The sequence below is a fragment of the Chaetodon trifascialis genome, chromosome 5, assembly GCF_039877785.1.
Source record: "Chaetodon trifascialis isolate fChaTrf1 chromosome 5, fChaTrf1.hap1, whole genome shotgun sequence".
Lineage (NCBI taxonomy): Eukaryota > Metazoa > Chordata > Actinopteri > Chaetodontiformes > Chaetodontidae > Chaetodon > Chaetodon trifascialis.
In genome coordinates, this window is record NC_092060.1 from 11,002,388 (window position 1) to 11,021,632 (window position 19,245).

Below are 19,245 nucleotides of genomic sequence, written 5' to 3' on the forward strand. Positions count from 1 at the left end.
GTCACTAATAGAGTTAGTTAAAATATTTATGATGTAATCAGGAGACAATATGTGAAGCAGCCCCGCAAACAGCTGGCTCGGAAAACTGCGAGCAGACAACGAGAATGCCCAAGGTGTTTTCTGCAGACATGTGGCAGCAATAAAGCTCAAAGAGCTATAAGTCTGCATGATATGTTGCCACTGAAGCAGACCCCCAAAAACTGTCGCTTGACAATCAATCACAAGCTTCATGCTTCCCCGCAATCTGGCTTTGAGGGAGCGTTCACAAATATCAATTGATCTGCAACAGATGAGAAGAAAAACATATGTGAGATTTTATTTAGCGTGGACTTTTCCTTCAGTGATATTTTCGACCAGAAGATTAAAACACAGCTTGGCTTTATTTCCATAAAATGGGAGATTTCACGTCTTTAAAAAGTTTAAAAGATAGTTAGTGAAGCTGTTCAAGTAAGCTTTCTCTCCACGTTTGAGAAAATATTTACACAATTTGAAAAATGTGATAATGAAGGCAAAATGGATGGATGTGACAGCATCATATATGATGCTTTCTCCTCCAAACCTCAGTTTACCGACATAAGAGACGAGCTGGTGAATTTCTTTCGTCTGGCCTTCAGAGCCTCCGCTGACTCCTCACTGCGCCAGACGCTCTGCGGCATGAGGCAGCTCGTTGCATGTTAGCTTAGACATTGCATCTCTAATGTCACGCTCATCTCTGATCATTTCATTGATTCAGTGAGGAATCAGCTACAGATGTGGCGCAGCACCCAAATGACAGCATCCTCAGCGCGGATCAACCACAACACATGGAATGATTTTAGAAAACTGTTCAAGTCGTTCCAGGAAATGTAGGAAATGACTAACCAAAGTAAAAATTAGATAAGGCCTAAGTAACGTCTAGAATAACACTGTCTTCTTCATTATGAGCTGAGCCACAGTATGTTAGCTTGAGCTGCTACCGAGCGAACAAGTTGAAGAAACCATCGAGGCATCTGGCATTATTACATATATGGTCAACGAAATACATTAAAAGACCCAAACTAACAGCACATTAGACTGTCTAAATATTTTAGGAGTTCCCTGTCATGTCTGTGGCACCTTTAAGACCGTTATTCCTTCTGAACATCTAAACTTTAAAAAACAGGTTAGAAATAAAAAGTCTGATTTCAACAACAGATGAGTAATTTCCTGCAGATTAATACAAATCTGGTCATTTTAGAGAGCCTTTTTCAGCACCAGGACAGTTTATGTGGGATTGACTCAAAATGAATTGGCTCATTCCTGGGTTTTATTAGGTTGTGAATAACAGTGGAGGTCTATGACGCAGGCTTTGGCTTCTCAGGCAACGCATGGTAGTGGATAAATTCATTGCTGTTTTTGGTCTTTTCATGGGATTTGTTGACAATTAGAAAAATATAGAATATCACCAGCTTGAACCTTTACAGCCAAATATGTTTGGCTTTGGGTTTCACTGGGCAGCAAAATGCTGGCCTATAATTAACGGCAGCTCCTGTGACCATCGACCATCTTGTGATTATTTTACGGATTATGCATGCTTCATTTTACAGTAGTGTCCTAGTGTGATTATAGACTTTACACTTTATTTAACATCAAAGGATGCTTGAAAAAAGTGTCTCCCTGGTAACCTACCACAACTTGTGATATCAGTTAGTTGTAATCAGGCCATGGAGGATATAAATTTAAAGGCGAGTAATCATGAGAATGCAGAACCCACCAGAGAACCAGACTCTGGTGGGTATCCAGCTCCGACGAAACCCCCCGATGAACCTGCATTCATGAATCAGGCCAGGGAGGAGATATATTTAAAGGCTAGCAATCGTAAGAACGCAGAACCCAGCAGAGAACCGCTGAGGTTCCAGCTCACATGACACCCACTGTAGAACCTGCGTTCATGAATCAGACGAGGGAGGATAGAAATCTAAAGGCCAGAAAGGAGGTGAAAGAAAAACCAGCAGAGGACCGGACTGGTGCAGTTCCAGCTCTGATGACACCCCCTGCTAAACCTGGATTCATGAATGAGACCATGGGTGATAGACGACATGCTCTGCTGAGCTTGCCTTCATGAATCAGGTCAGGGAGGACCTGAACTTAAAGGCCAGCACCCAGAAACCACCAGAGAACGCGGCTCTGCTGCAGGTCCGGCTCCACTGAAAGCTCCAGCTGTTTAGACTCAGGCCAGGGAGAAAATAAACGTACAGAGCAGCAGTGAGCAAAGCAGAGCCCACCAGAAAACCAGACTCTGACGCCATTCCAGCTCTGATGACACCGAAGCAACTAAAACTGCATGTCGAGCTGGAATGTTTTCACATCTAACTTGGGAATTATTTTCAGTATGCACTATGACTGGAGCATGTTAAATGTGTCGCATTTTAACTGATTTTCCCGCTGAGGGAAAAAAAAAGTTAATTACTGTACAACAGAAACTCTGTCATGTGGTGCATTCAGTGCAGGACCACCGCAGCGCTGCTTTGTCTCCCCACCATGGAATAATCATTTTCGCTATTGAATGTATGGATTGTTATGGGCCTCTTCCTCTGACTCTTTCAGCTGCTGGGCTTTTGTTTTGTATATACTGAAACTCACTCGTTGTCTTGTGTGGTCCTGCGGTCATTGTCTAAATGCTGTTCTGGTATGAACATGGCTTTTGGGATGTTTTTTCACTGACAACAAAATATTTTACAATATGATTTTTTTCATTTAGGCAATCTGTAATGTTTTTTTTTTTTTTAGAATTTCCTCATAACTTCCCAAATAATGTCCCTGACAGAAAAGCTACATTTGAATCAAAAATAATATTCATTCACTTTTCACTTATTGTTAGAAACTTCAGTCTGCATGTACGTTAACTCATTTGCATGACAGTATACCAATTTAACATTTCTGCATGTCCAGGCGACTTGCTCTGCACTGACAACAAGACTCTCTGGTTCCACTAAAAATTCATTGGAATTAATGAAATGGAAGGTACCGACCGAGCACAGTCTCCGAATAATTGGTACTTTTCAGGAAACATCTTAGAATTTATTCTTATGAAATGAAAGTACTGAAAGCCAAAGTGTGACACGACATAATAATTACACAGAATTTATCCATTTGTAGAAGTACAAATGTAAAGGAATATATGGACCTCAAAACTGTATTCAAGTCAAGTAGTGCTTGAACAAATGTCGAGGCAGGCGTCGGTTTGTATCCTGAACTGACAGACGACTCTCCCTCTCTGAAAGCCAACTACCTCCGTGCCATAGGCGAGGCCTGTCACGTCCAGTAGCTGCTGTGGAGCTGCTGCAGCAGGGCCATTAAAATACAAATAAAACTGCCACGTGTGACTGTGTGTAACTGAGTGTGAAGCACAGAGATTATTACTCAGATCGCTCAGTCGGGCTGCTCTGGTTTAAAAAGCTAAAATCTCAACAATAAATGTCATTTTAGGGCAAACTCACAGGTGATGTAGTAGTTGACATTCCTCTTGAACTCCAGGCCCATGTAGTTGGGGCTGAACTCCTGGAATTTGATGGTGAACTTGATGTCCTTCTCCGGCTTGTTACAGTTGACCAGGACGTTAGGATCGAGGACTGTGCTGCAGCTCTCCGCCTGCTCCCTCTTCACCAGATACAGCTTGTAATACTCATACTCTCTGCCTTGGTCAGCTTTGGGACAGATGATGTCCAGCTTGTCCCCAATGTCTGGGTAGATCACCAGGCCCTTTCCAGCCAAAAACCTGTGGGACGAGAAAAAAAGCAGAGGACAGATTGTTATTAACGCATAATAAAGGAAGTCTGGAAAAGCAGCCACACAATTCAACAACAGTTTATACAGTTAATACCTTGAGCTATAGGAGTTACGGGTTTAGATCTGTCTGGCATGGGCTTTGAGGCAGAGCGTAGTTAATTTGGCCCCACAAAATCACTGCGTGTAGCGGCTTGACATTGTTCAGCGTCAGTCGACAGAGTGTTTCACACAAATCCTCTAAAGTTTTTTCTCATACTTGGATCCCAATCAAAGCATACCAAAAGTTTACAAGGAGGGAAACAAGATGGCCAAACACAAAATGGCTGCCACAGAAATGGCTACAGATAGGGTTACAACCAAAGAATGCCACATATTCTTTTTCATTTTTGTGGAGTTCCATATAAGACCCGTGCTTCAGTGTAATATCTACGCTGCTTCTCCTTGAGGGCCTTCTGGAAGAAAACAGTGTGCAGGGGTCAGCCGGGAGGTTAAGGCTTCCTGGTTCATCTTCCCTATGCCATGATCATCTACTGGAGGATTAACATAATCCATCTGGCCTTACTGTACCTCTCCACCTCGCTCTCTGCTGCCAACTCAATCAGATCAGCTCTTGTTCTCCTTTATTCACTAAAGGTGGGGAACGGGAGGAGACCCACTGTGTGTGTGTAAGGGTGTGTGAAGAGAGGGGGCGGGGGTACACTGAGTGCTTGCAGTGTGTTTGGGCAGTGGTGTGTATGTTTATGCACGTCTGCATGTGTGTGTATGTGTGCGAGTCAGTCAGCAAAATGGGCTGAGGTTGCGGTCTGACGGGGGGGCAGACGGGCTGAATCATTGTTCTGGACTTGTTTGAGGCTTAAAATGTCAACATGGTTCAGCTCTGCTGTCCCAGTTAGCCAAGCATTAACCCAGACAGCCGGACTGACCACGGGTGTGTTTATGTACGTGTGTGTGTGTGTGTGTGTGTGTGTGTGTATGTGTGTGTATGTGCGCGTGTGTGTTGTGGTCGCAGACAGCGAGCACAGCAGCGGGGCTATCTGCTAGATCTGCCCATGCCAGCGGATTTAAGCAGGATTTAGCGGCGTGCAATGCATTTGTTGTTCTTCCTGATCCCTCACGTTTTAACAAGACATCAGGGGCTGGGCCCCTCTCTGTCTCCCTCTGTCTCTCCCATCTTTTTCTCTCTGAGTGTAATCTCACCTTATCTACAGCCCCTCATTTCATCATCACACACATCATTTCACCACTAAATAACTAACTCTTCAGACGGGCCCAGGGAAGGGAGGACTGCGATGCCTCCTGAAAGAGACTGATAGAGGAGTGTGTGAGTGTAGGGGGAGCTTATGATCGCCATCCCTCCTCCTCTGATGTTTAACGCTGGCAAACGGCCAGCCATTGTAAGAAACGGTCATTTAAAAAGTCCCATTTTCTGAAGAAATACCCCCCATGAAAATGAACATGATTGGATTAAGGTCTTTTCAACAGTCATGGCCATTCTTCTTGGACAGGGACATCATCAAATAAATGGCTTCCTTCACTAAAGAGATAAATGCAACATGAAATGTGCAAAATGGTCAAAATCCTGTCCATCAACCGTCTCTTTTTTGGCAGAATATGATGTCATGAAAGCATGTGCGGACAGCACGTCTCATACGAGCCATGGGAGCGGGTGAGACGTTATTTCCACGCTATTGTCTGATGCTCATTGGGGTGAGGGGGCTGGGGGTGAGAGGAGGGGTTGCGCTAATTTAAGCGCCGATAAGAGAGAGAACGAGGGGTTTCCTTTGTCCTACCTCTGCCTACAATTTGCTGGTTTTCAGCACAAACACTCTGCATGTGCTCCTGTGTGTGCGTGTGTGTGTAACGTGTGCGCAAGTGTGTGTAAGTGTACATATGTTTTCATGCGTGTGTGTGTGTGTGTGTGTGTGTGTGTGTGTGTGTGTGTGTGTGTGTGTGTGTGTGTGTGTGTGTGTGTGCGCACCATGCCAGGGAACACGTGCATGTGCCTATGAAGACACGGACACAATCAGTCTCTAATTGGATCTACAAGATGCATCAGTGAGGCATAAACAAGTTTCCATGGCAACATTTGGCTTTGTTGCTGACCACCCCCTCTCCTCCCCACCTTCTCTCTATTCCACCCTTGATTCCCCCAATCTCAGCCCCCTCTATTTCTACTCACCAATCTCATTCCCTCCAGCTTTATCCTTCCCTCTCATTCACCTCTTCAACATTTCCCTCATTCTGTTTTCTCTCACCCCCCCTCCATCCTCCCCTCACTCCCCCCTCTCTCTCTCCCCCTACACACAAAAAACAAGCGAGACCGAGCAAACATCACAATTAGACCTTGATTTGTTTCACTCAACAAGTAGGTGTTTGCTATTTTCAAAGTTCTTCGTGGGGAGATTGTTGGCAACTTTTTGCAAATGCTCTGTTAAAAATACTTAAAAGCCTGGCGCTAAAATAAAACAATGGCCATCACACCCCACTTCTCGGTTTTACAACCCATTTATTCCATTATCAAAGCGAGCCGCAACTATTTAGATGAATAATTAAGATTTCCAAAATCTTAATATCCCTAAAGGATTTAATCACAAGCCGGCCCCTGTCATTGATTCAATTTTCCGAGCAGGCCTCCTAGTTGGCGGTTAGATAGCTATCCTAAGTGAATTCTCCGCTTCTGTTTCCCAGCCTTTGTTAACTGTCTGCTATAATGAGGCTCTGGCTGCTGTGGAGGTCTGGAAGCACCATCGCAGATGGGAAAGAAGCAACATAAAAGAAATAGGGCAGCAATTAGTGTTTAGCCCAGTTTAAAAGCCCTCCACTTGGCAAGCTGCGGCCCAGCTCCAGTCCAGGATGTGAAACTAAACTGGTGGGCTGGGACTTTGTCTCCCGTTTGTCTCTCTGTTGGCTTAATCAGCGCCACTCCGGTGCTACACACAGCCACGCAATGGAGAGGAGGAGACGAGTGACTGAAGATTATTGTACTTTTGAGGAGGTCGAAAGGGAAAAAGAGGGGAAAAAGGGAGGTTGAATTGCATCTTTCATTCATGTTGTCTGGAGACTTTACAAGACCTGTTGATGAAAGAAGTTTGAGTGCACAGAGGAAGAGCCGTGCAGATACAAACGATGTTTCTGGGAAATGACCCTGAACGTGAGAGAGCCTTTATTCCCCTCATGTCAAACGAGGTGGATCTGCCTGAACCAAGCAAAATAAAGAGAATCATTTTCAAAACAACCAAATGAGGTTGGTTTTGTTTCATCTGGATGGCTCCGCGGCGTGCTCAATCCTGTAAAGAGCTTATACAAACAGACCTACACTACAGCACAGCAGAGAGAGAGAACAGAAAACAAGGGAGCAGCGGAAAGAAGAGGAGAACCCCCTCCTCTCTCTTCATACATTCCACTGGTGAATATGAGCACATGATCTCACATATGCTACACCTCCTCACCACCACAGCACCACCGCCACCTCCCCATACACACACACACACACACACGGATGTGAGAGCTCACAAAAGCACTGTGGGGTGCATCCTGGACCTTCCCAGCCCAACTTCCCAGCCACCCCTATTCAAGCGCCCTGCCCTCACCGACTTTCATATAAAACGCCGCCTACACTAAGGCCCACTCAAAGCCCCTTACAGAGCCTCAAACCAGCCCTTCCCCCCATGTTCTCCACCCCCGTCCAGTCAACTCAGGCCTCTGCCCCGAGCATAGCACTGGCAGGCAGCCTCAGCCAGTGAATGAAAGAGCCCGAGACACAGGAACTGTGAGAGAAAGAGGCAGAATCGGCTCATATCAACAGAGCGCTGTCAAATTGATTTGTTCCTCCTGAGCAGCAGCATGAACATGCCATACATGTCAATTAAAATCAATTATCCACTTCCACATATACAATCCATACGCCATCCATCCCTACCAGGGGGATCATGGCAACAGCCCGGATGCACATCTTCCTCTTTCTCTCCCCTTTCTGAAGTCCAAACCTCAGTGTCGCACTCTCTCTCCCTGACCTTTAAAGCACATGAGTGCGTCATGCAAAAACAAACACACATACACACGCTCCACACGCAATCATCACCACAACAGGTACTCTATTCCCCGTGCTCTCAGCGTGGTAATTATCACACCAGGAAAAGTAATCCCTCACCAATTATCATTTCTCTTTTACATTATCCACAAAATCAGCGTGGCTGCTTCCTCCCTATTATTACAGATGACACTTTCCATACGGCGGCCGCATTTACTGTCATTTCATCAATATTCCATAGACGTACAGTTCGGATAGATTTTACGGCTTCTCTGGAAACATTACAGTAATTCACCCATGTGACAGCGGTTACGCTTAAATCTCTTAAGAACACAAAGCTGTGCTATGCAAAAAGTATTGTAGCTGAGCTCTTGTGTAATATACACAGCGACGGGGGTTTAAAGCCGATTCACTTGCCTGAGGCAGTCTGCGTTTTGCCTAATCATAGGGTACAAACGCATCCTGTTCTCATTCAAGTCAATCAATATTAAATAATTGTGTTTTAACGGAGACTGTTTCAGCTTTAAACCACTTTCAGATCCATCAAGATAGAGCCACATGCTCGCTCTGCCTCACAATGGAAACATTCAAACAGCAGCTTCTGAAATGGCTTCCCTCTTGATGTGTGGTTAAGATCCATGCAGCGCTGTTGACACAGTGTGATCATTTCATACTCGGGAGAAAGGCACATATCATCAAACTGTCAGTATGTTTGTAAGGCTCCAGAGAAATCTGCCACATCTATAATACTGTCGAGTCATGGGAATAGTCTGTTATCTGACTTCACAGGTCTGAATCCGGCTCGAACCGTCTCCCTCTAGCGTCTGAAGGGACGTCATGGGAAGGTGAGCTGGTCATAGGTCTGCCTTCGCAGCCCAGGGCTCGGCCCGAGTGCTTGTATACATAGCTGGCTTCTGTCAGGCCGTTGCAGGGGAAGATGTTCTTAGGGAGGCCTGGCTGTAAACACACACGCATAAACACACGCCCCGCAGTGTACACACACCGGATTTCTCACATGTCAAACACGGTAAACAAGTCACCTCAATGCTGGTGCAGGCCACACACACACACATAGAGACACACGAACAAACACCAGGATCCTGAAATTAAGCAAAACAAGGTCCATCTGGCTCCAGAATTGTTTAGCAAAGCAGGAAGGATTTGACCCTTATTATAGAAAAGCAGGACAAACTCGCCAACGGGTAGTGGTATTGGACAAACTATAAACTCAATCCAAGTTGCATTTAAACTCCAGACTTGGCAGCAGTGGCTTGCTGGAAAGCAGACGGCTCAGTATTTTCCCTCTGTGCTGTCCCCATTAGAGGGACATAAATGAAGATGTCAGAGGCAAAAAAGACAGACAGAATATCCTGAATTCCACCCCGCAGAGAACTGCTTTTGTACGTGTGAACGCAGACACCCTCTCTCTCTCACAGACACAGACAAACACACACTAGCTTCAGTTAGCTCAGTCAACAGGCTGGCATGCAGAGCAAATCAGATTCAGCGTGACTCATAACAGTTGCACACAGGCGAGTTATAACACACACGAACACGAGAGTGGCTGACACACACCTCTCATGTTCAGCGAACAAGCTCAGTATGCTTGCCCTCGATCACTGTCACATGAGGGGCTAGCATCACACCATTGGCCGCCGTAATGAGCTAACAAGATGACGCCCAGATGGCCTTGCCACAAAGAGGACAGAAGTGGACGTCGTTACTAGACGAACCGGCTGAAGAGGACTGCTGAGCGAGAGGAGTGTCAGAAGTCATTAGGGAGGAGAAAGAGCATAATCTGTTTCTTCTTATGGCCTCTGTGGTTTCTGTCAATGCTGAGCCCTTCCCTCTCTAAGAGCAGGGGAGTTAAGCGAGCATGGGTGTATGCGGTTGTGATTGAACATCATCCATGGTATCACTGACAGCAAGAGAAGGCCCAGACTGTTGCACTCTACGTCTCCACTTATTCATCCCGGAGCCCAGGGACTGAGCTCTTCCAGCTGGAGGGCTGGGGGTGAGAGGAGAGGAGAGGAGAGGAGAGGAGAGGAGAGGAGAGGAGAGGAGAGGAGAGGAGAGGAGAGGAGAGGAGAGGAGAGACGATTTGGCTCGGCTAGACGAGAGAGTTTGGGTCAGTTTCAGCCTGAGTTTAGCCTCATTCTGGGGTTGTTCTGTGACCCAAACACACACAAGCCTCTTTCCCTCTCCTTCCCTCACCACGACATAACACACACACACACACAAGCGCGGAAACACACACACAACCAGCTGCCTCCCATCACTGAGGAGCAGCCACAGATGGGCTCTGCATGCTCCGTAAAGATCTCTCCACAGGCCCAGTCTACAGTCGCTGCCAAACCCGCCTGGCCCGAACCCCACTGTATGTGTGAGTGTGTTTGTGCGACCGTGTGTGTGCAGATATACGTGTGCCCATACATGCCTGAGTGGGTGACAGTGTGTGTGTTACCGTGCCAGGCTCCCCGATCCTGCCAGAGTTGGTGTGTGTGTGTGTGTGTGTGTGTGTGTGTGTGTGTGTGTGTGTGTGTGTGTGTGCGAGTATGATGGGGGGGCTGGACAGTCGCAGAGAGAGGAATCCCCCGGGACTAAGAGCTGCAGAGCAGAGAGTCAAGAGCTGGACCGGGATGCAAGGTTGTAATCAGTGCCGAGCAGAGCAGGAGGGGAGAAAGCAGGAGAACCTCCCAGACCAACAATAGCATCTCTCACACTCAACCGATTGTGTTTCAGTCCCACTTGGGGGGGAGCGAAGGAGAAACTAGAGAGGAAAAGAATCATAACCATTATCAAACCCACGCAGCCTGTCCGGGTTGTTAACCAGCAGCCATTTTCTGCTCCATATCTCCAAAACCATCAATAAGCCCTCAGAAAGCATTTCTCAGAAAAAGCAGCCGTTTAATGTTGCTACTCAATCAACATCACATGTACTGAAAAAAAAAAACACACAAGCACGCACACACACTCCATATTTTACATTAGTTATTTAAATTCAGCTTAGACAGAGCCAGTCATGGTTAAATTCAATTTTTAACAATTGCCCTCCTATCGCAGCGTGGTTAAAAATTACTCGAGGGATCACAGTTTTAGGCTGAATAATGAAGCAAATGTGAAAAGCTCAATGAGGATTACAGTCAGTCTACTGTTTGTAGCTTAAGTTGGCTAATTTTTCCAACTCATGCTCGCAGTGAGTCGGCTCTCAGCCGCACCGGGGGAGGGGAGGTGTTCAGTTGCCCTGCTCAGCAGTATTATGGCACTGACACATCTGGGAATCAAATCAGCGAGCGATCAGCCACAAGACATCTCCCAAACAAACCCGACACCCCATACTAATGAGGTTTTTCCTCCTCAACGTTTGGGGAAATATACTTGCTTGTTTGCTTTCTTGCCTATTGATACCACTCTCATATCTGCACGGCAAATATGAAGCTGGAGCCAGCAGCTGTAAAACAAGCGGACCAGCGCCACCCTGAACGCTGCTGCGTCTCATTTTTAGTATGTTTTAGTCCAGTTTGTTACTTTAGGACGGAGCCAGGCGAACCCTTTCCTCCTGCTTCTAGGCTTTAAGCTAAGCTAAGCTACCTGACTGCAGGCTGGATAGGTGGGAGCGGTATCAACTCCAGGCAAGAAAGCTAATAAGTATATTTCCCCAAATGTCAAAACCTTTTTCGAACAGTAATGATATGATGTTGGTCATTGAAAGGTTATTCATTACTCAAGAACACGTTCTGCTCCAGAAGGTCTGAGGTGTGTCTCTTTCAGAATACACAATGACCTGCTTCCAGTTCGAATTTTATGGCAACGCTTTATGATCAAGAGAGAGCTGAATCGATATTTTATGAGTCCGTATGTTGTTAACAGGTGCTAATATGACACAGCTACAGAGAGTCTGGAGAGAAACCAGAGCCTCGCTGGAGGAACAAAGGGAAGACATGGCGCACAGAAAGCGAATCAATCAATCTCTGCCAGAGCACGTCTGGCTTTGACAGCACGGTTCTGAACCCAGAAGTAAAAGATAGCACGCAGCAAAGTTCAAAATACTTTCATTGTTCATCTGTCAATGTGAGAGACAATTGCAAGGGAGAGGGCGGGAAAATACTAACACAATATTTATCTTGCGTCCCCTTCCCTCCTGACTCACTCTTTTTTAATGTATTCCTGCTATTGTGAGGAGTGCTGGGAGATGGATGGGTAGAGGAGTCCGGTAGGTGATATGTGTCTGCTACAAGCACAGTGCAGTCACTCACACATTTCCCCTGTCTCCAATCTCGAGCAACGGCAATAATTCAGTCGCCAACAAACAGCGCCGGGTTTTTTTTTGTGGCATTTCAATTGTCGGTGGTTGGTGGTTTTTCTTCTGCATTGTTCTTGAAACTGCTTCCCTGGGAAACTGGGAAAGTCAAACAGCTGACGAGATGTCACCTCATGAACTCTCTCCTTGGTTTCACACACTCACAAACAGCCACGTCGGCGATTTGACACACACTCTCCCTCTCAAGCATTCTCTTTTTTCTCCTCACGCGCACGCACGGCCGCGCACACACACAAGCGTGAGGATCTCTCATCAACTGCTTGTCAAGCTCAACGGCACACATCGCTGTCTAAACAGGTCGCGAGCTGCAGCTTCTCACATGCACTGACTGTTGCCTTTCAAGGCTGGTGACTCTTGATCATATCATTTCAGACATGCGAGTCTTCTGATGGTTCCCGGCCTCGCCTTCATTCAAAACTCGCTGCAAATCTAAGGGACTTCCGCAGAGTGTGAACACATTCCTGTTAACGTTAGTTTTTCATTTAGCCTACAGCACCGCGAGCTTGAGAGAGCGTGTGTGGTGCAATAAAACTCAGCTTTAACAGTCATTTCCCTGTAGCGATAGATGCTCACTGTGCATGTCTGTACCTGGGCCTCACACATGCCTGCTGTGACTGGTCATGCGGTGCTATATGGGGAGCAAGCATGACCTGAGGAATTATCCTGTGTTCAAACATGGACGTATGCATGCGTGAGCGTGCATGTGCATAAACGCTACGCGCACACACATTCTTTAAAAGCCGACAGTAGCGAAACAAGAAAAGATAGGCCTCTCTGTGTGCAACTGACAGAGTGAATTACACAGTGAGCTAAAACACCGGCTTCCTGTCTCACACAACAGCACCCGATGGCTTTCAGATGGATTTTGCCGGATCTTGCGCAAACAGTGAGTCAATAATGGGGTAATGGCTAATCGTTGAGCTAGAACAATTCACAAGTGATTTGCGGAGAAAATGTATGTTCAAAGCACTTTGCATCGCAGGCTGTCACCAGGCCACAACAAGTGCCAATAGGTTCCATCTGCAGGGCTTGACACTAGAGCTGCATGCAGCCGTCCGAATATTCCTGAGCCCTTAATATGTGACTCCATACACCTCATCATAGACAGGCCTTGGAGAAAAAAAAAAAAGAGGGAGAAATTTCACTGATGAAAAGCTGATAATTCTGTCTCTAACGATTCAAGAAGCCATGAAATCAATGACAAATTTGTGTTATGAGCAAACGTACAAGACATTTTAATCCTTCAGCACTTTGCCTCTGATATTTATGTCTGTTGCCAGCGCTTTCATTATCATAAAGCGTGTTTAATATTTCTCAGCTGTGTGTGAGCGCACCACCACACTACAGATGATTGAGTGCACTAGATTTAGAGGCTCTCTCTGTCTCCCCTTCTCTTTCTCCAGCTGTGTCCACGTACTTCAGGACCTATACACACGACAGAGTCGACCGAGAGAGAGGGCAACAGAGCGAAGAAGAAAGCGGGGGAGGGGGGGGGAGCACTGTGCAAGCACTGAGGACACGGTGCCAACCAGAGAGGCCCACCGTGCCTCAGTCCCATCTCTCCAGCTGAGGGCTTTGATTCGCCTGATTGTCTCCAATATTGAGACACACAATAAACACAACACTTGGCGGCCATTTGCAATTCTAATCAGTCCCTCTCAACTGGCCTGGACAACCCAGCTACAGCCCTCTGGGATATCACTCATCTGACTGCAAAATAATGACACAATCATCGCCATGGCTACGCTCCTACTGCATCCCATGAGCGGCAGCACAGAGAGGATATTAATACACAGGAGTGCTCAGAGGACTAAATGAATTAGCCAGGAGATTAGCTGGATACCAGGTTAATGAATGTGCCACGCAGGCAACTTCTCCCGCCTTGCATTCGGGGAGCGTTCACACCCCCCTTTTCCCCCCCAAATCACTAGCGGCAAGTAGGCGAGCAAGCAGGTCCGCACCTGCTTCTGCAGGGCATGTTGCAACAGGATTTCAATAAACCATCTTCTTTCAACGTGAAATTCAGACTATGTAAACTTGGGTTGATTATTTCCTGATAAGGCAGCAAGTCGCAAACTTCTGCACTATCTGATTTTGACGCGCTGTAAAGTGACGATAAACGGGCACACGCAGGGTGATCCTTATCCGCCATGAAAGTCAGTGTTTATGTTGAACTATGTGAAGTAGTTTGTTTTCCGGATGTTAAGAATCGTGAATCAATGTAATTTAAGAAGTTTAAGATAAGCTGAAAGATTTAAAAAAAAAAAAAACTTTATCTTTAACAAACTGTCCCAAAATCATACATCTGTGAATTATAAAAGCCCATCTGTTGGCTTTTCCGGTGCTGTTTTCAATGACTTGACAACATGATGGTAATAGATGCTTGCAGATAAATGAGAGCAAAGTGACATGCAATCATCCACGTTTTAGTCGCCTTGATGTATTTGCTTTAACAGTCACCCGGAAGATGAGAAACTCAAATTTATTTCAGAAAATAACAGGCACATCTTATGAAACTGGCTATTTGACTTGCAAATCATTCAGATGATTCATAACGGCGGCCGTGCTCATCTGCCCTCGTTTTCAAGCGAGCACGAGAGCACGCCTGCACGCGTACGACCAAGTGTGTGTGTCGGCACTTGCAGAGGCATGTGAATGACAGCCTGTCAGTGAAAGAGATGTCATTATCTGGCTGATGTCTGTGTGAGCTGGGACCGGGGGCAGGGTCACATCACTAGTGGGGAGCTGACACTGTGCAGACAGGAAACATTACTTTACGATTTCCCACTAGAGGGGAAACACTCTTGTCACAATCTGCAATGCCACTGTTCGACCTCATTTGGAGGTTATTCCAATATGAGCAACAAGAAAGTGTGTGTGTGTGTGTGTGTGTGTGTGTGTGTGTGTGTGTGTGTGTGTGTGTGTGTGAGTGCAGCACACTCATGACAATAACATGAAAGATACTTATCTCAAAAGCTGCTTCTACAGGAGCTATTTCTTTAAAACATGTTTTCTATTCTTCTTTCTTTTTTTTTGGCTTTGTTCATGAGGCCGTGGAGAGAGGAGTTCTGGTAAACCTCTCCCCTCCCCGTCCTTAGCCTTTGACTTTTTCTGTGTAACAACAATGCACGGGTTTCAGTTCAGTGTCCTGCAGTTGATCTGTTAGGGCGCTGATAAGAGAAGCTGATGGATAGGTTTAATCAGCCCAGCTCAGGGATCAAGACCACAAGAGAGATCAATCAAATGCTGCATGGTTTATAAAAGAAGCAGCTTTTATCAGTGTCTCAGGGGTCTCTGTCTGCACTTTTTGTCACTGAAGGAGGAAACCAACATTGGCACAGTAAACTAAAGGCAAAAAATACTGTCTTAGGTACATGTGCCGAAAGCTGCACTAACTAACTAAAATAAAAATAATAAGCCGAATGTAGTGGGGAAAAAGCACAGAAGAAATGAAAAAAGGCACATCTGTAATCACTATACCGAGACTAGTAACCTTCCACAGAAAGCATAAAGCTAAATGTCCCTGGTCTCTAGCATACTAAACACCTCCTGACATAAACTGAAATAAAACACCAGCTAAACCCCATCTGACACATAAAAACTTAACAGAAACAAAATCCGCGCTGAAATCTAAAAGGAACACAACAGAAAGACAAAAAAAGAAAGCTGAAAAGTCTCTACACCAAACAAACAACAGATCTCCATATAAGAGAGCGCCAGGCGCTGTTATAACTAGGACACGGTGTTTTTAATACACAGCTGCCTTCCGCGTCTTAAAAGCAGCTTCTTATCAGAGAGTTTGAGTGACAAGTCTATTCTCTGCTTACAATCTCAGCTCATGATTGTAAAAGACAGCTACACATGTCCCATCCAATCCAAGACAAATTAGTTGCTCTTTCTTTCCTCCCTTGGATGGGAGATCTTATCCAGGCGGACATGGTTAAGTTGTCAGTGGGTTTCTAAAACCCATATTGAACAGCATATTGACTGATGCAATCGTGGAGACACACATCATTAGGCTCATTAACAGTGGATGTAAAAGGGGAGGACGGCCTAACTGGTGTAGCGGGAGTCTGTGTCTCCTCTGATAACACTCGCCTTTAACAAGCAGAGCGCAGGCAAGATGCAGGCTGTCGGTATTAAAATGAAATGTGTGTGTGCGTGTGTGATGTGCGTGCTAATAAATAGCTTGTTTGACATGATGCTATTCTCATTCACACAGTTTGCTCTGTGATAACCAGTCGGATTGTGGCCTCGTAAAGACGCTCCATGTGTTGTTTTAGGAAGCCATTACAAACTGGGCCGTCTCCATTACAAGGGCTATCTGATCATTATTACCGCCATCTGTAATGCACACTCAAACCTTAATCTGCACAAGCCAACCACAGCTGACTCCTGAGCTAGTGCACACACACACACATCCAGCACCACCTTCCACAGTGATATATGCATATCTATATATGTGTGTACATCCAAGTGTGACATAGCCACACATTGCAGCTTTCGGGTCAACGCGTTTTAGTCCAGCCTACGTAAACGACACTGAGTGGAGCGCCGCAATCCTGTTGAAGCCAGTGACCTGCAAGGCTCTCTGCAAAGCCCGAACCCCAAAACCCATGCAATGCAATCGCAATCTCCCAGCCAGAACTGCCCGCACCCTTCAAAGGCTCATCACAGGACGCACATCTAATGCAGAGAGAAGGCCGGTTAAAGCCTCAGCCAGGCACACTGCTTTGAAGCGACTGCTCCAGCCCCTCAAATAGAAGCCAAATCATTTCCCTTCCCTCTGCCATTCCATTGTGTGAGAGGTGCACCAGGCGGCTCTATTTGGTGGTCGCATGTGGGGCGCCTTCAAGGATCACGCCACTCCATTCCAGAGCAGGGCCACTACAGGAAATGAGACTCTCCCGGATGCACAGGGGCATCTCAACAATAAATATATTCATGCATTCATGTATATTTCAAATAAGAATTTGACTCAGCCCGCGTAATGCGCATGCAAGGGTCCGACTTCGAGATTCTTGACATGCACGAGGTGCTACAATCAGAAATGTATAAATAAATCAGAAAATGCAGCAAACAGAGCTACTAAAAGCAGCAACACAGGCCGGGGCCTGGCGCGCAGAAAGGACTCACAGAGGTTTGTCTGCAAAGAAAAGCTTTCATCTCAGAGAGGAGAGGAGAGGAGAGGAGAGGAGTGATGTGGTGGAGGTTTGGGCTGTCATGTTTCACAGTGGGGGACTTGGGAGACAGATGAGGAGAATAGTTAAAAGTAGTCAAAGTTTTCAGTGCAGGGGGAAAATGGAAGATGAGACAGCAGAGCACAGAAAGAGTGCCACACATTAGGATTAGCCAGTTAAAATCACAGTGCGCAATATTATATTACAAGGCCATGAGAGGAAAAACTACCACGGTTACTCATTATGTCGAGTCAAAGCAATGCCTACAGTCTTCTTCTCTGCATAGTTCATAATAAAGCGAGCAGAGAGGGTTTGGGATATTGTGTTTGCTTTAGCAGACCTTCACTCCTATTTCCAATATTGGAGAGATGAGAGGCTTCCATGGCAAAGCACATCATGGGGGAGAATAAACACACATCTGATGGGAAACATGTGTGTGGGAGATGAAACGGCCTCCCTCATATGAATAGGATGAAATATAGACCTGTGTCCTGCTGCGCTCCAATCACGGCCGTAAGAACTCGGCGTGGAGGGGAAACGGCAGACCCCCGACGGGCTCTCTCACTCAACACACACACACACACACACACACACACAAGCTGCCAATATGGCCATTCTGGAGCAGATTCATGCGGAGGCCAGAGTCTGACAGTGACATCTCCATTCACTCTCGAATTCTTTTTCTCTTCCCAACATGCATGGACACACACATACACACACACACACACTCACAGAGAGCCAGAGGCCATGGGAGGAGGAGCAGCGCTGGGGCATAAAAAAGCCTTTCTCCCTGCCGTGGGTCTCTGTGGGGTTTAGCATGGCATTATGGGAAGATTAGACTTTAGAGTGCTCTACTATCTGATGTCATTGTTGGTTTTACGTTGTCTGGATGGCTTGTGGAACTCGGACCTGATGGCAGGCACATTTCTCTCAAAACAAAATGCTCGGGGTTGCAGTTGTGATTGATTGCAGGTTCCTATTGTATCTGTCTGGTATGGCTCTATTGGAAGAAGAATTAGTCAGACAAAAACTCATGGAAAAGGCTGCACATCTGACTCCATCAATCAAGTCAGCAATCAAAATAATTCAATTAAGAGACTTAAATCCCGCTGGCTTACGACTCCCTGCTCCAATAGCCCAGAGACAAACTCAATTTACTGACAATCCATACATGATAGCATTAACTCCACTTTTAGGCTCAAATCTTTTTCCATTACTTACATTTTCTAAATATCAAGGGAAGCGCAAAGGAAATAGCTGAGTTAAACTGTTTACTTAGGGAGAGGACAACTTGGAAAAATATTAAATAAACAAGACCAACTTTAAATACATAATCAAATTGCGGACAGGCCGTCCAGACATCTAAACTAATTTGCAAGTTGTTTAAAAGGAGGGCTTATTTGCAAAACACAGAAACTTTAGAAATGTTTTTTTATAGCTCTGGTAAATGGCCGTACATCAGAGATGCAGGATTGTGGAAAGACTGGGAGAGGGCGGTTGCTGAATATGTGTGTAATTGTCTTTTTCCCCCGTTTCCGAGGTGTGAAAGGGAATGCAGGGTTGCGCTGGGGTGTCCCAGGGAGAGGCGATTGAAGCGTCAGTCACAGCTGCCACACAGAGCCCCGGCGCGAAGCAAATCCCAGGCCCGGCCCTCGTGGGCGGAGGGGCCGGGGACTGGGCCTGGGAGCAGCAGGAGTCCCACAGGCCTTTTCTTCCAACTCCTCTCACCAGCACAAGGGGGACCGGGATCACGCTGGGAGTTTGCTTAGAAAAGGCTGAGCCAAGGCTTGGCAGAATGGGTTAACGGAGGCACGCATACACACTCACACAAACTCCAAGGCTTTTTGGGCTGTCTGTCTTGCCTGTGGGCATGGTGGGAAAGAAAACGATGAAGTAGGGGAAGAAAAAAAACAAAGATAAATCAAACTTCCAGTTAATGTCTGAAAATTTGGGGCACACATGTGCAG

The 19,245-nt window shown here is 46.1% G+C and overlaps 1 protein-coding gene across 1 annotated transcript in view; it reads right to left on the minus strand.

Annotated features, from left to right (window-relative positions):
- The window catches only part of efnb1 (ephrin-B1), a 58,611-nt gene that overhangs the window by 30,739 nt on the left and 8,627 nt on the right, over positions 1–19,245 (minus strand). Inside the window, exon 2 of the mRNA XM_070962635.1 lies at positions 3,459–3,736. Within this exon, the coding sequence (XP_070818736.1) occupies positions 3,459–3,736 (278 nt within the window). The remainder of the gene's footprint in view (positions 1–3,458; positions 3,737–19,245) is intronic.